General features: G+C 34.1%; 1 protein-coding gene across 2 annotated transcripts in view; it reads left to right on the forward strand.

The window, feature by feature from the left end:
• The window catches only part of LOC309634091 (putative COBW domain-containing protein 7), a 47,006-nt gene that overhangs the window by 18,516 nt on the left and 5,985 nt on the right, over positions 1-22,505 (forward strand). For both annotated transcript variants that reach the window (XM_082403691.1, XM_082403692.1), the window contains 8 exons: positions 1,236-1,282; positions 3,016-3,102; positions 5,911-5,955; positions 10,615-10,671; positions 13,495-13,546; positions 19,909-19,977; positions 20,080-20,145; positions 22,270-22,399. In XM_082403691.1, the coding sequence (XP_082259817.1) occupies positions 1,236-1,282; positions 3,016-3,102; positions 5,911-5,955; positions 10,615-10,671; positions 13,495-13,546; positions 19,909-19,977; positions 20,080-20,145; positions 22,270-22,399 (553 nt within the window). The remainder of the gene's footprint in view (positions 1-1,235; positions 1,283-3,015; positions 3,103-5,910; positions 5,956-10,614; positions 10,672-13,494; positions 13,547-19,908; positions 19,978-20,079; positions 20,146-22,269; positions 22,400-22,505) is intronic.

Raw genomic sequence — 22,505 nt, forward strand, 5'->3', positions numbered from 1 at the left:
CTCTTCATGAATTGTAAAACTGATTTGATGAAATAATTTTGAATATAATTTTTAGGTAATCTTATGCATATACTTTTATGCAGTTATTAACATTTGTGTAACGCTGTTTGCAAGACTGATTTTATATGACATAAAAAGCTTTCACGAAGATTTAAAAATTATATTCATTTTCCTTCTATTGAGCCCATTTTCATTTTTGAAAAATCACCCTATGGTAAGGTATCCCGTGATGGTGACAGTGTTAGATTTAGCTTCTTTTTTATAAATTGAGAACAGCCATTTCCCATAATCGTTATGAAGGCTAAATGAGATAGTGTTTGTAAAAGGATTTAATAATTTGTGGAGTTCAATTCAAATACAAAAAGTATTATATAATCGAATTGCCTCTGACATCAGTAGGCAGCTTTTTATTGTGACAGGAAACATCTATTGAGGGTTAAGGTAATGAAGGTGGAACATTTTTCAGAGAAGAACCTTATGACATTGGTGACTTTAGGGATATAAATAGGATTATGGAAAAATAATAACTACTTCCAGAGAGATCAAAATGACCTTGTGGGCTTCTAAGTCAACGTCAAAGTATTTTTTGGCACTAGCTTGACTCTGGCAGGGTGCAAACTAAACAGTTGCCCAGAGAGGCCAAATCATTTAAGTGTGGGTTTCAAAATGATAACCTGCTTTATGCTGGGTATAGGACTGTGTCCTTCCCACAGCTAATTTGTTTCTAGGGAATTGGAAGGGCCCAGTATGAGTTCATAGTGTGTATGGTTCTGGGGTGGGGGCTGGGGGGTGGGGTAGGATGGAGGAAAGTCTAGTAGACTTTTTAAAAGTACAATTTCAGTGGTTATCTCTTTTTTTTTTAATAAGTAATAATGAATATTTAGAACAAAGACAGTTTTGTAAAAAGGAAATTGCCTAAAATCTGAACTATAATGTTCTATGTTTTTATGACATTATTTAAATCTGGAGGGTTTTCCATTTATGAAAAAGAAGAGGTTGGGGACAAAGTTTAAGCCCTCACACCTCACAGGTTCATTGTAGGGAAAAAATTACAAGTGAGGAAGAAAATGCGTTCAGATAGAAAAGTTAGTCCTGAATTTGGGTATTCAGTAATAGAACTTGTTGAAGTTTTTATTAGAGGCAAGAAAGGAGTCCCTCAAGTAAAATCCTTTGTGTTGACATTAGGTTGTGTGTTACACCACAGTAACTTTTGTTCAAACTTTGTTTTTATTTAGCATTTAGCAGAAGAAAAACCTGATGGCCTTATCAATGAAGCTTCTAGGTATTCATTTATTTAAAGTATATATTGATTACTGGCTAAATGGGAAAAGAAAATTATTGATATGAAAAACAAAACAAACTGAGAAACATAAAAACATAGTCAAGGAAGATCTTTTCTCTATTTAAAACTATATTATAGCATAAAGTGAGTGCTGAGCACAGGAGTTTTTTGTGAGGAACTTGGAAGATGTTCACATTTAAAAATATTTTCTTGTTCTCATACAATTTCTTTGGGATTGAAAATGATTATTAAAAAAGAGTTGATTCACTTCCTGCCTTCTTTAACAGTAATTCATTTGATTCAACTCTTCACTGTTACTCAGAGCAACAGAGGAATAAATATGGAAATAGTTGCAATTTGGCATTTAGAACTTTTTTGTTTAAATACCTGTATGTTCCTAATTGGGTTCTCTTTAGACTTATGCATATTTAAATTGGTTTGCCTACCCTAAGCATATTCTCGCTAATGGGAAAAGAGTTTTGGGATAGACAACAGTCACTAAATATGCTCTTGGGTTTAAAAGGGAGGTGTCCCTCCACCCCAAGATTTGCTACAGATGATCTTGACATTAATAGACTGCAAGCAGGTGATTGATTCCCTATCATTTTAGAATATGGTACTCTGTTGTTTTGTAATCCTGCCTGAACACTTCATTTGGTATATAGCTATGATTCACATTAGACTGAACTTAAATATTTTTGTAACTTTTTCCTTATTAAAATATGTTTGTTACAGAAAATATAAGCCAAATAGAAAATAGCAAAATGTTATAAAAGCCAAAAAAAAGTTAAATATAGAAGCCCTCCAATTTGAAGATTGCAACTGTCTATATTTTGAGATGTGCACATTCAATCTTTATTCTTATGAAATTTACTTAAATAAAAATGGGGTTGTGATGTACATACTGTTGAAATCTGCTTTTCAGTGAACTGAAGTTGATTTATTTTTGAGAATTTGGTTGTTCTTTGAAATAATTAGCTATACCTTCAGGTAGCATAAAACCAGTATTGGGAACAAATAGTCTAGTGATTAAACTTTCCTGAAGAATTGAGGAAATTTTAAAGAATCCTCAGCTTTACTACTCTTGTTAATAGAAAATAGAGTTTCTAATTATAGTAAGCTGTTTTGTTATCCAGCATCCTGTCAACTGGATTCTTTAACTTGAATTTCTGTAATAGTTTATCTGTTTTACAGAGAAAATAAATATTCGTAGTGATGAAGATAATTGTTCAAGATCCAAGTGTAATTTTTTTAATAAAAGTGTTCAATGTAGTATTAATGTTAAGTGAACTTGTTCTTTGTATTTCTTTGAAAATTATGGTAATTATTACGTGGAATATTTTAGTAAGTAGAGTGTCTTTGTTCCTACCACATTGGATATCAGAATTTTATGCATTTCTTTACAAAGAAAATCATGAGTTGAAAATCATCCTAATTGTAAACTATCCTTGATTGTAAACTTTTTGAGGCTTATCTTTGTAGTTTCAGAGTAGCAAGTAAGAGCACTTAGTAAATATTTTTTGAATGAATAGTGTGAAATCTGAGTTTATATAGTGATGAATACAATTCATCCTTACTATTTGAAGGATGATAAATAGTTTAGGAGTAAATTAAATCATTACATAGAGTACTATATCCTTCTTAACCGCTAATTGATCTTGAGGAGGTGTTTCTTATTTATTTTTAATTTCTTAACATTTCTCTTGACATCTGTTATTTGTTTGCTACTTTAGGCAAGTTGCTTTGGCGGATATCATCATCCTCAATAAAACAGACTTGGTTTCAGAAGAGGATTTAAGCAAATTAAGAACAACTATTAGGTACAAAATTAGAAATGTTTGTTAAGTACCTACAAATTCAAAATGTGCTGTATGGAATATTTTTACCATGACTATTGCCCTGTAGAAATTTAAGGTTCAAGGTTGACTTGCTTCAAGTATCATTAGGGAATCACATATTTTGTTGTTGCCTAATTGACTGTTATGTAAATAGTGATATATAAAATTGTTCCCCATTGCTTACAGAATATACAGTTGAACCTTGAACAACACAGGGTTTGAACTGCCCAGATCCACTTATATGTGGATTTTTTTCCAATAAACATAGTATCTGTGTTTTCATTTTACAGATCTTTAAGTTAACTAAGTATGGGGAAAAGTTTGTGTTCAATTAGAGATCATAATATCTGGAATTAAAAGAACTAGGGTTTGAGTCCTGATTCTGTTCAAACCCTTTCAGCTTCTTGCCCTTGGGTGAATCATTTATCAATTCCTTTGTTTTTGAGGCAGAGATAGCAGTATGAGGATTTTCGAGGGTGAGGGGGCTTGGTGCCTCTAACCCCTAAGTTGTTCCGTGGTCAACTACAGTTCAAAGTTCATGGACTGATATTCAGGGTCTTCTGACTCCCTCCTCATTTTCCTGTCTTCTCTTTGACTCTTCTTTCCCTACATGAAGTGCCCTAACTTTACCCAGGACGGTTTACTTATTTTCTCATGGAGGTATCTTACCAAATCCTTTCTTTACTCTTAATGTATTCTCAACTCTCACTCTGTCAATCCTTGAATTCCTTCTTTTTCTCTACTTTTCTAAGCTATTTTAGCCATTCTCTGGAACTCATCCCTTCCTCCCACCTCTTTCTCCCTCCCTCCTGCGAAGTCTTCCCTGTCTCAGGTAGTTTCACTTTTCCCTGAACCCTCATTGACTTTGGTCTTCCTTAACTGTCATCTAACCATGCCTGTTTTCCAGCTAGCTTTAATGTCTTCAGTGTCCGTGGCCAAGGCTGATCAACATAGGACAATATGAATGGTACTCAGATATGTGTTAAAAGATCCAACAGTCATTTGGACTTTTCAAATGAGGTTAGAGTTCAGGGACTTTTAATTATTTTGTAAGACCTAAACTAATAAAAGCCATCTACAGAGAAACGTTTGATAGGTTTTATTATTGGTCATCTTCAGTGTGTACAATATGCTGACATCAGATTTTGAGTTTGTCAGTGCCAGTTCATATAATATATATTATGAATTGAATCAATAAAGGTAAGGCTCATTAGGATTTTGGCTGCAGTGGTTTAATGATTGCAGAAGAAAGAATTCATATTTTTCTTCTTATTTGGCTTATTTTAGTAGTAATATCCTCTTAGACTTTACTATAAAAAGCTGTAAGAATGTCTCCATGTGGAGGGTAGGTAGTGCTGTGTAGTATTGAATAATGTTTAAAATCATGGACTTCGGAATCTGTGTTTGGTTTGAGGCGTTGTTGGTAAGCTTCACACAGTGCCTGATACATAGTAAGTGCTCTGTTAGCTATTATTATCATTATTAGATTGTAGATTTTTTTCTTAGTTTACATAGTAATTTCCAGTTACAGTGAATAAAAAAATGAAAGAAATAGAAAGATGGTTGATAATTTTGAAAAGTCTAGAAAGATGAAAGTGGTGAATGGAGATTATTTCTTTCACCCCTTTTGACACTGCTCTCCTAAATTTTGTTTCTCTTTTCAAAATCCTATGCATCATTGTGATTGTAGAACAGGGAACATAATCTATGTCACAAACATTTTTGGCATAAAAAGAGAAATTGTTACTACTGGGCATTTCTATCCCCATACTGACTATGTAAGCTGGATCTCTAACACGAGCAGTATTGACATTAGCCAGCTTGTTGCCAGCCTGTACTGTATAGCAATACCAGAAAAGAATTTGACAAAGCACTTTGATAAATTACAGACCCTTTGGGCTTTTTACCCTCCATTGTACCTCAGACTTGCGACTTACTCAGAATTAGATTTGAAGAGTTGGAAGAAGATAAACATGTTTGAGAGGAAATAGCCTTCAGGTTATAGAGTACATTCAAAAGAGAAGATTAAGAGTTTTGTGAATTAGTAGAGAGACTTGCCTCAGAATCATTGGGAAGCCTTACCCATGAGAACAAGCTTGAACAAATAGCACATATCTTCAGCAAGTAACCCTAAAGGCAATGGAACTGATGATATAAATAGATGAGGTGTACAGTTTACTGAAAAGGATTTAATAAGTATTTTTGGCACCATACAAAGGGAGCCATATTTCATTATCTTTGTATCAGAAAGGGGAGGCCTGGCAGAGTAGGTAGAGATCCTAGCTAGAGAACTGAAGAGGTTATTCTATTAAAAAACTGGATGTGTGGCTGAATACTGAGGACAGGCTGGGGTCAAAGCCACTCGTAACTAGGTTTTTATATCTAGTGTGTGTATAGCCATTTCCACAATGTGTGTTGAGGAAAATTAGGTGTCATTTAAAAGTTTATCTGCTCATTTTAAGAATATTAGAATTACTGGCTATTTATGAATCATTTTTTCTAAAGTGAAGGGTCTTTATAAAAATCACAAAGTAGCCCCTAGTCTGTCAGTTGTGCAGTAGATTTTTGCATATCATGTTTTAATGCATAAGTGGAATGTACCTGATTTATGACTAGAAGGAAAAACTAAACTATAAAAAATTTAAGTTTGTTTTTTATTGTTTATTGTTCTCTAGCTCTAGGATATATTTGTATATGCTTACTTCATGTTTTAGAAATAATGTGATGGAATGGTTTTTTAAAAAGTTAACATTTACTTTTTTACTTTCATCATTTTTATATTTATTTCAGATCAACAAATGGACTGGGAAAAATTTTAGAAACACAAAGATCAAGGTACTTTTAAAAGATGTTACTAATATTAACAATAAATAATTTTAGTTAATAAATATTAAGTAATTGATAACTATGTTTGATTCTAATATAAGGAAGATACATGTGCATTTAAAAAAAATTAGGCCCAAAAGGTTGTTTTGAATGCTCTTTATAAATTATTTTGGCATATTTAGTTAATATATGGTAACTGAGGTCTTGTAACTAAGACCTCAGAGCCATGATTACACTGTGTAACTGTGCTTTTGCTTTAATGAGGAAGAAAACATAGGATTTTAAACCACTCAAGGAAGTAATTAATATAGAAATCTGAAAAAATATACTATTAGGAATCTTATCTTAATTTGAGATATTTAGATGGCTTTTTAATATTTTAAAAACTTTCTGAGCATTTAATAGTCGCAAAAATAATGTCATGTAAAAATACATGGAACCTTTACATTTAATTTCCTGATGCATTCTTTTTAAATATTTTGATTTTGATTTCCTATAGGTTCTTCTCTCTTTTTAATTTTGTTCATACAGATATGCCTTACTTTATAAAATAGATGTGTTCTTAAAACATCTGTAAAATGAATTTTTGTAGATTGAACTCTATTTTGCATTGAGTGCTATCATGATTTCAGAAAATTTCTGTACAGAGGTATTTTTGTTAAGCTTATTTTTTTAGCAAGAATGGCTTAGCAGCTGATAGACCCAGCAACATGCAGCTAGAAGCTCTGAGGCTCACAGCTGGCAGTCTAGTGCCACCCAGTTCTCAATTCAGAGATTCTGTCCTCGGAAGTACAGCAAAGGCCTTAGTTGAGTGGCTTGTCTGCCATGGTAGAGATTAGAGGTGCTGACAGACTACCATAAGTGTTAGGCAGTAACAGCAGCAGCTGCTTATATGCATGTGAACAGCTGGGGAATTAATTTGGCATGCATTCTCAGAAGCCACTCTGCTGGTAGAGGTAGCAGAAGAATGCCCTTAGTGTTAAGTCCTCTATAAGCATATACCACATGTGCTCCCTTCATTTCAAATTCCAGTGTAGAAGGTCTGTGATAACCTAACTCATACCATGAGCCATTCCTCAGTATATGTCTTCTTCCTGTTGCGTTACCATTTTCTTTCTTCTTAAATTTTCAGCTTTTTACAAAATGACACACAGACAACCACATAATGCTTAATTAAGTTTTTAAAAATCATACCCATAAATAGCTGTGGTTTTGTTGTAATAGCATTTCTTCAGTTTGTATTTACAAATATTGTAAATCAGTTTTTTTTGCCAGTACATCTGAGAATCTAGGAGCTTTCTGAAACAAAGAAAAAATTTTAATTTTCTTTCTTTCTTAAAAAAATTTTAATCTCTTAAGCATCTAGTGGTTGGCAAACACTTACAAATGATAGTCAAATGACAGTCATAAAACTGCTATAAATGTGTAGAAAAGGCTTACCTTGAGTATTTAAGTTAAGGAATAAGAATGGCATAGTATGGTCTCATTGGTGAGACTTAAGTTGATTTTGAGGCAAATGGAAGTTCTGATGGACTTCAGGAGTGGAAGATTAGAAGAAGTGCCATTCTTATCTTTTCCAGACTTTTTTTTTAAATCTTGGAGATTAAGTGGACTGAATAGAGGAAAACCAAAGTCCAGTTGATCAATAATAAGTTAATCAATTCAGCAGTTTACTGATCATTCTACTAGTTGCTAGGCATTTCATGGCATGTTGAGGATTTAAGCAATGTATAAGGTAAAAACTCTGCCTTTAAGATTAGTCATTTGGGGGAGACAAGAAAACAAGCAAAAATCAATATATTAAATATTATCAATATAACAGTAATGTTAAATGCACAGGATCCTATAAGATCAGGAAGATAGAAGAACAACTATTCAACTCTTCTTGATGAAGTGTCAGAAAATTTTGACTGAGAAGGTTACCATTGACTTGAATCTTGAAGAATGAATAGGAGTTTTCTAGATGGACAAGAGTAGCAGTGGCTTTATTGACATAAGGAGGATTTTGTATTCCAGAACCTGTGAATATTTTAGAATGGCTAGAACACATTGTATTATGTTGAGGAGAGAAAAAGAGGTATGACTGTGGAGATGGAGAAATTACCACAAAGGGTCTTGAACACCATGACGCGTGGTTTGGATTTTCTCCTGTAGGCAGCAAGGAATTAATGAAGGATTTTAAAAGCAGTATGACTCTTGGGAGATGAATTGAATGTGGTGCTATTCTCCAAGTTAGGAAATACAGGAAGGAGGGGCAACTTTGGGGTAAGGTAGTGATAGCAGTGGGTTTGGTAAAGGGGATTAGTTCCGTTTTATAAACATTGAGTTTGAGATGCCACTAGGGAGGGCATTTGGAAATTTAGCTCTAAAGTTCAAGACTTACTATTGGATGGTATCAACAACTCGTAGGTTTGGGGTGGTCTGGTGGCCCCTGTTTCTGACACTCACTGAACTTTGAAAAGACAACTATATCTCTGGAGTAGTAGCTGAACTCCCCTCCCCTGAGACAGCCAGAGCCCTCTTCCTTTTTCATTCTCCTGTCCTTGGTCTTAAGCTACTTAAAGCAGTCTTTAGACATACGGATAATTGAAAGCTCCTCATAGAGAAAAGATTAGGTACTCCTGGCATGGATAGTTCAAGAAATTAGGAGAAAAGATGAGCTTTGGAACTTTTTTCCTTCCCCTCTGTTTGCTTCATTCTCCCATTCAGTTTTTACATGATGGTAATAGTCTATTTATTTTTTCTGTGTTAATGTTTTGGAAAAGATCCAATGTTTTTATCTCTGAAGGCGGAAGTTAAATAAAATTTGATGCCATGGAAATTAGTTTTCTAGTTATATGCCTTGGATGAGTGAAGGAATTTATTTTTGATGGTGGTACTAAAGTCCATGGCAACTTTCATCTGGAACCTTAGACTTTTTCCTCTTTTATTCTCCATTGAGAATCTGGTGAGATACAGTGAGAGACTTTGATATTTTATTATTCTCTGTAGAATTTAACCTGTATAGGTCTTTTGCTGATCCTATCTGTTTTGAAAATATCAAAAGAATCTGGGTACAAAGCAGAATTATTTCTAAATCTATGATATGTATTCTCAAGGACACTGTTGCAGTGAAAACTGTAGTGTATTTAGAAACTTGTGTTTCAAACTGACTTTTGGTATTCACACAGTTGACCTGAATTTTGATATTCACACAATTAGCATGTGTAAACTTTTTAAACTTTAAGCTATTTCCTAAGTTAAAGGTGATAAACTTGGTGGAAAACTTCATCCACTTGTCACCTGTCAGTATAAATATTTGCTCAACTGTGATGGTGTGAAAGGAAATAGGTTTAATGTTAAGGCTTTGGTCTCTTATGTAAATTGATATTCAAAATTTTCTTCATGGAACATTTACTTCTTTGCTTGATTATTTTCCTAATTCTGTTCATCTAGAATGTCCAGAATTTGAAATGTTACAGTCTGTTAACATAGAACTCTGGAGTATTCTTCTTTTAATAAGATGGGAATTTGTCTGCCTTGTGCAGGGAGAAGTGTTCACAATCTAACAGTATTGTTGCCACAAGTATGAATATATGGCAGACTGTTGAGAATGAACAAAGCAGACACAGCTGGTCAGCCCTCAGTTAAAGGGGATGGCTTTTACATGTTTTTGTATTTGAAAAAGTTTTGAATTTGCAAAGTTTTGTTTTCCTTGTGAGAAAATTTAATAAATGTTTGGCAAATCCCTGGAGTCTGATTTTGAGACTTAATTATAGTTGTCATTTTCTTCAAACATTCCTTCATTATAGCTTTGATTATGGAGAAGTCACTGTCCTTTACTGTTTCATAGGCTGATGTAAAATTTGGAACTCAATCACTAGTCTTTATAAATTTACTTTTATGTATTTAAACCAAACCTAATGCTAATTGTGATATAATCTCTTCTGATTTTAATCGCTGCTTTCCTAATAAATTAGGCTTAATTACCACCAAATAATTATAATAGAAATAATGTTTATTCAGACAGAGCACTAACTTGGAAGTTTCAGTCTATATGCAACCCCATCTGAAGGAAATGAAATCAAACCACATTCTTTAGATGTAGGTAAAGGGTCCTAGAGTGAATATTTATACATTGATTGTTTGACTCCTCATATTCTTATGATACTACCTGTTGTATCATGAAAGCAGGGAGGTGGAGTAAAAGAAATACAGAAATTCCAAAGATAATGTACATGTACTACTGTGTTATTTCCATTTGTTCAATTTCCCTCATTTCATCTTTTGAGTAATAAACTGCTACTTTTGAAAAGTTTCAGTTCTTTAACTGATTTTTTTTTTGTTATAAAAATATAGTTTGAAAAGCTCAAATTTTCAGGATTGAAAAGATAATTGAAGGTAAAAACAAACCAAAAAAACCACGACAATTTATTGAAGCAATAACCAAGTAATTTTCTGCCTTGGTCTTAAACCATTTATTCAATTTTTAAAATTTTATGTATAAATTCCATAAAAATTTTTTTACAACAGCTTTTTGTTCCTTGCTTGTCATTTTATTTTTCCCAAAATAGTGTATACTGATTAACATTTATGTCTACATTTCTAGCAGAATAGAGATTTTTTTTCTTGATTAATTGAATATATTTTACAGAAATTAACGCTTCACAATGGTTTTCTTCCTTTTAGAGTTGATCTCTCAAGTATATTAGATCTTCATGCCTTTGACAGTCTCTCTGGAATAAGGTATGTTTCCTGTATTTTGGTCACTTTTATTATAATGTACTTTTTATTCCACAGTTATAGGAGTTACAGGAATGATTTACACAGATGCACATTTGATTTATGCTTCCTGTCATTTCTTTGGCATACAAGACCATTCCTAATGATTACATTCTTGAAAGTTTTGCTAAAATGTATGTTTGGAAATCACGTGTATTCTCCTACAGAAATTATAGTGTAAATGGTAGTTAACTTTAGAAACTTATTGTTAACATTTCTTTACCAACCACTATGTGTAATTCTTTCCATGAGAAAATGCATGAAACACATAGAAAATTTTAGTTTGGCGTGTTCCCACAGATACTCCTTTTCCCGTAGTGATGGATCAGTTTCCTGCCTCTTTCCCCAGAGAGAATCCTTTTGATAGGGAAAGAAGAACAAATAGTTTTTCCCTGGACATTGATATCTTTTTTTTTTTTTTTAATCATCCTTACCCATTTTTAAGTGTACAGTTCAGTAGTGTTAAGTATATTCACATTGTTTGCAGTGGATCTACAGAACTTTCTCATCTTTCAAAACTGAAACTATACTAATCAGATGACAGCTCCTGGTGTTCCCCTCCCTGCAGCCCCTGGTAACCACCATTCTGTTATCTGTTTCTAAGAATTTGATTACTTTAGATACCTCAAATAAGTGAAATCATACAGTATTTGTCTTATTGTGACTGGCTTATTTCACATAATTCTCAAGTTTCATCCATTTTGTAGCATGTGACAACATTGTCTTCCTTTTTAAAGGCTAAATAATATTCCATTTTATGTATATACCATTTTTTCTTTATCCATTTATTCACTGATGGACATTTAGGTTGCTTCTTCCTCTTGGCTATTGTGAATAATTCTGCTATGAACATGGGTTGGGTGTGCAAATCTCTCTTCAAGAGCCTGCTTTAAATTCTTTTGGATATATGCCCAGAAGTGAGATTGCTGGATCATATGGTAATTCTGTTTTTAATATTTTGAGGAATCACCATATTGTTTTCCATAGCAGCTGCACCATTTTACATTCCCACAAACAGTGCACAAGTGTTCCGGTTTTTCCACATCCTTGCCAACACTTGTTATTTTCTGTTGTTTTTGGTAGTAGCTGTCCCAATGGATGTGAGGTGATAGCTCACTGTGGTTTTGATTTGCATTTCTCTAACAATTAGATATTGTGCATCTTTTCATTTACTTGTTGGCCATTTGTATATTATCTTTGGAGAAATGTCTTTTCAAGTACTTTCCCCGTATTTTAGTTGGATTATTTGTTTTTTGTTGTTGTGGCTGAATTGTAGGTGTTCTTAAATAATCTAGGTATTAACCCCTCATCAGATACATGATTTGCAAATATTTTCTCCCATTTCCTCTGAAATAAGATGAGTCATAACACCCTTATGTGAAAGGTAACCTCTCTACACCCAGAGGAAAAGAGCATCCTATCTCTGAAGACAAAGGGAGACACGAGGAATCTGAAGGCATAGGCCTCTCTGAGTTTCCCCTAGTTTACTACACTTGGCTCATCCTCTGTCCTATCATATCTTTCTGTGGCTTTTCACTCTTCATCAAACCTAGCACAAAAACACTCAGGTTTAACCATTTCTTCAGGTCTTCATTTCCCTATGAAGGTTCCTTTGTCAAATAAAACCTTTATTAAATAAACGTATATGCTTTTCTCTTGTTAATCTTCGTCAGTCTAATTTTCAGACCCAGCCAGGGACTTAAGAGTAGAGGAAAACTTTTTCCTTCCCTGCGGAAGTTGTAGGCAGTCATTGTCCAACATTAAATATTGAACACAGGGAAAGAACATAGAAATTTTCAAACATTTTCTAAGGTAATTTCATTCCACACTTACTGCGTTAGTGACACTTAAAGAAGCAGCTGTTTAAGGTGAAGCCTTGTTCTGGATACGCCTCTGCATAACTTTTCTTTGTGCTTAGATGCTCAACAAGAGAATCCTTTCCTGAGCAACCAGCTGGGAAGGATTTAATTTGACACTTTCCCTATTAAGACCCCCCAAGGAGACTCATTCCCTCCAACAGTTCCTACAAGCCTTTTCTCTTTCCTAAACTTGCTGTTACTAATTTACCCCTCACTGTTCTTCAAGGCAAAACATCTGCAAGGTTTTAAGTCCTTTTCCTCCTCCCGACCTACCCCCATCAGTCTCTAAAGGTATGCTGCAGTTGTTATGGTTATAATTTATGGCATATTGATCTTTTGCTCTTTCCATATCAGAACAATGCATCTTTAGGATTCTGACCTTTTGTTTTCTCTCAACTACTGGTAACTGACTGTATAGAAGGCTTACATTTATGGATACTGTTGTTTTTTTTTTTTTAAGCAGATATATTCAAGGGAAAACATTGATAAAGGAAAAATTTACCCTTCTAATTTTCTTTAGGTTCCAGCATTATTTTCATCTGAGGAAGCATGTGGAGAGTTGATGAAATTTTGAGCAATTGTAAAATGCTTATGTGTATTTTCCTAGGCCTGTATTAGATCTTTTGGAAATAAAAAAGAAATTTATTTAACATATTTAACCACACCAAATAGTGTTGCTAAAGGTTAGTTTTTATCTCTGTTATGTCTATATGTATGTATGTAAATGTATATACATTTTTAAGAAAAGTTTTTAAACGGTCTGCCAGTGTTTGTCTATTAGAATATGTAAACAGCATGTAAAATTGGAGCTGTGTAATAGATTCAGTTGTGGAAAGTCTCTCCCTTGTTTAGCTTTGTATCTCTCAGTAATATATAAGGTTAAATCAGAAGTGTATTGACCTCTGAATTTATAATCAGTTATTCTTAGTTTGCAGAGAAAACTTCAAAATGTGCCAACAACACAACCTCACCTTGATCAGGTAAAAAAATCTTTAAAAAATGTTTTTAAAGTATCTCTTTAACTAAATTGTTCTGTTTAGGATTGTTTTATTAGAATTCTTTTTTATAAAGCATTTTTTAACTATTTTGATAGTTTTCAGAATTTAAATGCTTTTGAGGTCATCTAATCTAGTTTCTTAATACGTAATAGGAGTTCATCAAACCAGAGTTATTTAGAATCTTAGAAAACCATGCTTTTTAGCTTCTCCATTCCACAGGTAGGTCAGTCAACATATTTTGATTAGTTCTTCTGAAGGGAATTACTATATAAAAGCAGCCTGGGGGTTCTTTATGCAGCCTATTTTTAACTATATTTAACTAACTGATTAAGGAAAAGTCTAGTACAGGCATCCATGGCTAATTTAAATAAAAATTGACTTTGGTTTCACCTTCAGATAGCACTGTAAATTTGAACTCCTTAAGGTGTTTTTCATGCTCTAAAACCATAATTCCTGAGGTAAATATTGAAGATGCTAGGAACAAAGAAAGTATATTTTCACTGTAACCATCTTTCTTTTAAGCAAGTTGTGGATGGTGGAGCTTAAGGGTAACTTCTTAAAACACGGTGAAAAAGGGGCATATGAGTGAGCAGTGTGCCTGGCATTCTCTCCTTTATCTTGAGACTGTTACTTATTTTTTGAGTCATTAATTGTAATAGGGCCAAGATAATAGCATACTTGTTCATTTGTCTTCATTTTGGCTCATATTTATGGAAACTATACTACCATGTTTGTGGCATTTTTCTCTGAGAAACTTTTAATAGAATATGCATCTTCATTTATCTATTTTATTGAAGTGTAATTGACCTACAGTGTCATTACAGAATAAGATATTACTAGTTTCAGGTGTACAATGTAATGATTCAGTATTTTTATACATTACGAAATGATCACCATGGTAAGTCTAGTTACCATCTGTCACCATACAAAGTTGCTTCACTATTATTGACTATATTCCCTCTGCTGTACATTACATCCCTGTGACTTATTTATTTTACAATTTGGAAGTTTGTATCTCTTAGTCTCCTTCACCTGTTTTGCTTATCCCCCTGCCCCTTCCCTTTGGCAGCTACCAGTTTGTTCTCTGTTATCTATGAGTCTGTTTCTGTTTTGCTATGTATGCTTGTTTGTTTTGCTTTTTAGTTTCTACATATAAGTGAAATCATAAGATATTTGTCTTTCTCTGTGTGATTTATTTTACTTAGCATAATACTTCTAGGCCCATCCATACTGTCACAAATGGCAAGATTTCAGTCTTTTTATGGCTGAGTAATAGTCCATTGTGTGTATACATACACACACACACACATACACACACACACACAACACATACCACATCTTCTTTATGCATTCATCAATCGGTGAACACTTAGGTTGTTTCCATATCTTGGCTATTGTAAATACATAATGCTTCAATGAACATTGGGGGGGGCATATATATTTTCAAATTAGTGTTTTCATTTTCTTTGGATAAATACCCAGAAGTGGAATTGTTGGATTGTATGGTAGTCCTATTTTTAATTTTTTGAGGAAGCTTCATTATTGTTTTCCATAGTGGCTATACCAATTTTCATTCCTACCAACAGTGCATGAGAGTTCCCTTTTCTCTACATCTCCACCAACACTTATTATTTGTTGTCTTTTTGAGAATAGCCATTTTGACAGGTGTGAGGTCATATCTCATTGTGGTTGATTTGCTTTTCCCTGATGCTTTGTGATATTGAGCATCTTTTCATGTGTCTGTTGGCCATCTGTATGTCTTGGAAAAATGTCTGTTCATATCTTCTGCCCATTTTTTAATCAGATTGTTTGGGTTTTTTGTGATACTGAATTGTGTGATTTCATTGTATATTTTGGATATTAATCATGTAATAGACAAATCAGTTGCAAATATCTTCTCCCATTCAGTAGGTTGCCTTTTCATTTTACTGATGGTTTCGTTTGCTGTGCAAAAACTTTTTGGTTTGATGTAGTCACAGTAGTTTATTTTTGCTTTAGTTGCTCTTATCTGAGGAAACAGATCCAAGAAAATATTGCTAAGACCTATGTCAGAGTGTAGTGCTTCTGTTTTCTTCTAGGGGTTTTTTGGTTTCAGTTCTTACATTTAAGTCTTTAATCCATTTCAAGTGTATTTTTTATACGGTTTAAGAAAGTGGTCTAGTTTCATTCTTTTCCATGTAGCTGTCCTGTTTTCCTAGTACCATTTACTGAAGAGACTGTCTTTTCCTCATTGTATATTCTTGCCTCCTTTGTCGTAGATTAATTGACCACATGAGTGTGGGTTGATTTCTGGTCTCTGTATCCTATTTCAATGATCTGTGTGTCTGTTTATGTGCCAGTACCATACGGTTTAGATTACTATAGCTTTATAGTGTAGTTTGAAATCAAGGAGTGTGATACCTCCATCTTTGTTCTTTCTCAAGATTGCTTTGGCTTTTTGGGTCTTTTCTGGTTCTATACAAATTTTAGGATCATTTGTTCTAGTTTTGTAAAAAAATGCCAAGGGTATTTTGATAGGGATTGCATTGAATCTGTAGATTGCTTTGGGTGGTATGGACATTTTAACAACATTAATTCTTGTAATCTGTGAGCATAGTATATCTTACTTATCTTTCAAATGAGTGAATGAGAGAAGTTACAAGTCCCTAGAGGTAGAATTTTTAGAAAAATTCTTTATGATACTCAGTATTAGTCATAAAGAAGAAGTTGAAGCACATCACATTCTTCTAGGTGAAGGACATCATACTAAGAGTCATAAGGAGTAGAAGGTGAAGAATATGTAGTATTTACTTTCAAGAACCTTTATCATGGCCATTATCTATACCCACAGTATCTTGAATGTACCCCTGTTGTGGCATTTATAATGTCTTGTAGTTTGGGTTGAAGTGCTTTTCCCTTACGGTAGTCTATAAATTCCTAAATATACATTCCTCATTGCTTAGCACAGGATGTGGTATATGGTGGGTGCTCAGTGAAGAATGAAAAGCTGTGACTCTCAAATGGAGATGTAGGTCAGAATCACTTGTGGGCTTTTAAAAAATATTGGACATTCAGTGGTCCCCATCTCTCACATCTCCAGGAGTAGACCTTGGGTATGTGCAAATTAATGTGTATGTATATTTTTAACATTTTATTATGGAAATTTTCAAAGATATACAAAAGTAGAGAGAATATTAAAATGAATCAATCCCCTGTGCAGAGGACCCAGTTGCAATGGCTTTTACCATTTTGCCGATTTTATTTTATCCATCTTCCTAACATTTCTTTTGCTGGAGTGTTTTAAAAAAAATTTTAATAGAAAATTTCAAGCATAAATAAAAGTGGAATAGTATAATGAACCTGCAAATACCCATCACCTTTGCTGGTATGTATTAAAGCAAATCCCAGACATTACGTTATTTCACCAGTAAATAGGGCATGTCTATTTTTTTTAAAAAAGCTCTGCAGGAGAGTCTGATGCACTTTCCTGCTTTAGATGTATAAACATAGGGCAGAGTATAATATAATATTGCAGACCAAGGACTATGGGTTTCAGAAGCATGAACAGTCTCGTTTGGTTTAGTGGATCTGAAGCTTCATGAAAGATAGTTTTTTCTTTTTTCTTTTTTTTTTAACATACAGTAAAGCATACAAGTTTTTAGAGTACAAGTCAATGTATCTTTACTTACATTTGTGCCTATATAGCTGTCCATATGTACACATGAACACATATCTCTGTAATTCTCACTCAGATCAAGATAAAGATTTCCAAAACTGTTAAGAGAGTTCCCTTGTGTCCCTTCCCAGTTGGTAACCCTTCTTCTTCCAAAGATGTAACTGCTATTCTGATTTATACACCAAAAAGTAGCCTTAAACTAGGAGGTTTTTTGTTTTTTGTATTTTTTTAGACTGGAAGAAATAAGGGAAAGAGCAATCCAGACCTTTAAAAGTGGGAAAGTGACAGTGCTCTAGAAGAGCAGTATTCTAGTGCAGAAGTCCTGATGGATGCTCGGTATTGGAATCCTGACCTCAGGTATTAGGCTTTGATTTGCCAGACAAAGAGAACTCATGCTCTGCTATTGGACAGTGTCCGGTGAGCTGGATTGGAGTGTGGAGTCAGGAGACCAAGCAGGAAGATATTGCAGAAGTCCAGATACCCTGTGATGAGGGCCTGATCCATGCTGGTTACAGTGAGAATGGAAATGGTATAAAACGAGCACAGGTAGGCTTGCATGAATAGCCTTAGTAACTGATGGTGAGCAGTAAGGAGAGAGAGAAGTGATGGGAAACAAGCCTAGATTGACAAGAGGAACCTAGAAATAGGGAAATTTAGAAGGCAAACTGATTTGGATGAAAACACCAAATATTTAGCTATGTACCTGATGGCAGGAGATCACAGCAGAGGTGATACAAGGAAAGAGGAGCAGAGGAGTGGAGTGTGGAGACAGAGGTTTCGTGTTTAAGCATGATAGTGGGCTTAGTTTTCCAGATGAAAAAATGTATAGAAATTATTGCATATTAGTTATTGTTTGCAAAAGAGTAGAAAACTGAGGGAAATAACCTGGTAGGTTAAAGAAAAAACAGACCAAACTACAAAAATTTGGGAGTTACTCCTAAATTTTATTTTAGGGGCAGTACCTTATTTTGCTTCAGTTTTCTGAATTATTGCCTCAGGTTTCTGCTTCTTTCTGTGTCTGGGGAAAGGAGAGTTAATTTTAGGTTGAAAATAAAAATTTTAGGTTCAAAAAGAAGTCTGAAATGGGTATTACCTAGGACATATTATGTATGTCATTACAGTTTTATCACTGAGTGATGTTTAATGCACTTCTCTATTTTTCATGGATTTCTTGGTCATCCTGATAAAGAGGACCTGGGTTTGGAAGGTGGTAAGGTAGATGAGAAAACCCAGGTGGCATTCTATGTATACTTATTAGTAGAGCCAGTTGTGAACTATGCGTTGTGACCCTTATCTTCTGCACTGGGCATTTATGGGTTTCATCTTCTTTAGGGTTTGTCTAATATGAGAAGAGTTTATTGGTACAGAAAAACATCTAGTTCTAAAAGTATCTCTCCCTCCTTGAGCCCCATGATGCATTGTCTTAATTTTTTAAACCATTTTTAAAATTTCACATTGGAGTTAATTGTACCCCTTAGAGATATTGTCATATCTCTAACTTGGCAAAAGCAAAAATCATTCCTGATACAAAATTCTTTAAGCTAAGAATAAGACAATATTGAGTCCTATACTGAGACATTCCCAACATTAAAAGCCAAGTTATCCAACTTGAATAAAATACATTTTAAGCATTTTTGAAAGTTGAATTACTACTGTCTTTTGAAACTGACAAGTTATGTTTCATTTGGCAACCTTTTGCTGTATATTTTGATATGCTATATGACTTGCTATACATTTTGTATGGATTTTTAAGTATTATTTGTTAAGATATGTGGTTCTAGACAGTTATGCAAAGCTGTGCATTAGTGTGTTCGTCCTGCCTGTTTTAAAGCTTGGTTTCAGCATGTTGTTATCCAAGGTGGTGTTTGTGCTTTTATTGTGTTATGCTTAGCCCTTGTGTATTTTTATCATTAATTTTGAAATTTTGGGTTACTGTGGCAAACGGAGGTTTGGATTTTAATTATGTGCTCAGCTAGAGGAAATCTTAAGCTTCTGATTCCTTAGAGTGGACAGTGAGAGGTTTATCAAGATCAGGAGGAAAATAAATCTCAGAGTTAACATTCTATAAATGTTGATGTCAACCTTCTAAAACCAAAGATGACATTATATTATCATTCTCATCTCTAGGAACTCTTCTTCCCTTGGTACATGTTTGGTCAGAGATAAACTGAATCTTTTAATTTATATTTATTTTTCCCAGAAAATGTTTGCATTTGAGTTTTATTCCTTGCACTGGGTAGTTTATTTTTTCTGAGCCTCATCTTCCCCAATTTATAAAGTGGAAATAACTCTCTTAATCCACAGGATTGTTGTCATGGGTAAATGAAAAGATGAAATAAAGTGACCCAGGCAAAAGTACCTCGTTCATTACATAGTTGATACGCTCTCTATATTACCCTCCCTCTTAGTGCTGAGAATCTTGTAAAGAATGAATTAAACAATGAGTATCCTTTCATCAGTTTCTCTGTGTAAATACTAAACCATTGAGTAACTCTGCAGAATATAGAACATGGAGTTGCTGATACCAAAAATCAGCAAATATAGTGAAAAAGATATACCTAATATAGTTGTTAAGGCAACACAAATGTCCATGAATGTTTCCTTACTTTTCATCTTAAAACTTGTGATTTAAAAAAATATTTTGACGTTACTATAAAAAAATCATTATTGACTATCTCTTGATTTACAGAGTATTGTTACAGTCACATTCGAAGTACCAGGAAATGCAAAGGAAGAAAGTCTAAATGTCTATATTCAGGTGAATGCAATTTTAACTGATTAATGATTTATCAGTTGTTTTGCTATGTAGTTGTTCCTATGAGCAGTGGTTGATCTTATTAAAATATGTCACTTGATACAGAATCTTCTGTGGGAAAAGAACGTGAGAAACAGGGATGACGACTGCATGGAGGTCATACGACTAAAGGTGCAGTACATAGCTTACAGTTTTATACTTTTGGACAAAGTCCCTTTCTTTGCTGTTACACAAAACCATATTTAGTCTTAAACGCAAGGACTAGTTTTAGTCCAAATAACCTTTGTCTGTTTTCGTTTTTCCTTATTTCCATTTCTGAAAAGAAGCTTTGGAAGTCATTGCATAAAGCATGATTTATTTGCACAGCTTCATTGAGTGTTGCAGCTAAAACAACCTGTGTGCTTTGAAACATTACCCCCTGCTCTCTACTGCCAGGTGCTCTGAGCAGTTATCTGGCTAATGAGCTTGACTTGTTAAAACTCTCCTCCCCTTGGCACACAGCTTGGTCAGTCAGAGAAAACTGAAAGTTTTCTTGTGTTGATTTTTCTAAGAGAGCTTCTTTAACAGAGGAGTAATATTAGAAATCTTGCTGCAGCTGAACCTTATGTTTCTTGATGAATTTAGCAGACACTAAACATTTGTTATACTGTGAGACAGAGTTACAAAGGACTAGAAGAATTCTTGCTCTGTGTTTGGAAATCCATTCGTATTACTTGATATTTGGGTATTATGTCACAAAAGGTGTTTTTTCCAGGGAGCAGTGGGTTCTAGGCTGTGTGCTTAACCAATCAACAGTCATTTGAGTGTCTACTCCTGTGTTTCCAGAAGTGTGCATAAGGTTTTATTATTACTGTTTATTATCATTACTGTTAGTAGCTAGATTCTCTGGCTAGCAGCCGACTTCCTAGGGTCACTAGAATGACCGGGAAACTATTTTGGTTTAGATTTCTTCACTCCCTGTGCTGGTTCCACCTGGGATTGGCGCTGCAGAGCAGCACAGCTGAATCCCAGTCTATTCCCCAGTCGTTCCCCCGCAGAGGAACTCAGCCAGATCCTGCTGCTTCTATATGACTGTGTCCCCACCTACATTCTGTGATCCGAATTGGAAGATCATATTTCATTCTGTAACTGCTTTTATCCCCTAGTACTGAATGGGGGGTGGTTACCTAGAAAAGCAACCATTTGGGCGTTTATACTAATGCAGCAACGAGACCTCTGTATAGAGTTCAGTGGCTCATCTCGCACCATCCCAGTCTGGATTTTGTCCTTCGTGTATGACAGTTGTTCTGCAGCTGTCCTCCTTGATTCTTCTTTTGGCCTTCCTCTCATCACAGCAACGCTGGGACATCTGAGGCACCACAGCCTTTCTCTTCATAGACTTCCTTCTCTTTGCTGTTACAAAGTATTATACTAGTCTGAAAATAATCAACATGTTTAAACTGTTAACTCTAATAACAGCTGACACTTCAAAGTCTTTATACAAGTATAAAATCGATGCTTAGGTAATTCTCTCCATGGAGTTTGTTGTTACATATTAAAACTCAGATTTGAAAAGCAGAAAACAAAACTCTGCACAAGAAAAGAAAACTGGAGGAACATGTACCCCAAATACATGAATACATCAAAAATTATGTGGTGGGAATGACAGTGGTTTGTCTCTTACTATTTTTCAATATATATATTATTTTTATAATAAATATGTATAACAAACATTATTTCAGAGAAATTATTTCATCCCCATAGGCCAGTTCATCAGATAACTTGTTCCTCATTTCTGCAAATCAATTTTAAATGAATTTTATTCAGATAAATATAATAGTTTTTCTTTTCCTTTATTTCATCATTATCTACTCCATTTATTACAACCCATTCAAAAACAGATTATCACCAAAATCCTTTAACTTCTCAAATTTTCCCACTAAAACTGTAAAACAAGTATAAAATCCTCAAAAGTAGAATAACTGGTAGAATTTGAGATATAACATGTTTTATCATTTGGTTGTTTCAGTTTTCATTGTGGTAATACTGAACAAACATCCTAATTACGTATATTAATTTTATCATTAGAAATAGGGATTGTTTTAAAAAAAATGTGTGCAGAAGCCTTTTTTAAAAATTGGAGGATTTAGGAAAGCCTTTAATGCACAAATAACTGGAATTAAGTAATTTTAACAGCATCTCCTTTATGAGTTTGTATTTTAAAAAGAAATGGCAATGATTAATCCATTAACATTGATGCTCGATTTCTGCTTTTAAATTCAAACTGTGGCTGATTGCTCATTCTCCTCTGAGCAGGGGCTGGTGTCGCTCAAAGACAAACCACAACAAGTGATTGTCCAGGGTGTCCATGAGCTGTATGATCTGGAGGAGACATCAGTGAGCTGGGAAGACGACAGCAAGAGAACAAATCGATTGGTCCTTATTGGTAAGTGACAAACAGTTAACTTTTTTTTAAATTGAAGTATAGTTGATTTACAATGTTGTGTTATTTTCAGGTGTACAGCAAAGTGATTTAATTATACATACATATA

Source organism: Balaenoptera borealis (genome assembly GCF_965194805.1).
Source record: "Balaenoptera borealis genome assembly, chromosome: 8".
In the NCBI taxonomy this organism is placed as follows: domain Eukaryota; kingdom Metazoa; phylum Chordata; class Mammalia; order Artiodactyla; family Balaenopteridae; genus Balaenoptera; species Balaenoptera borealis.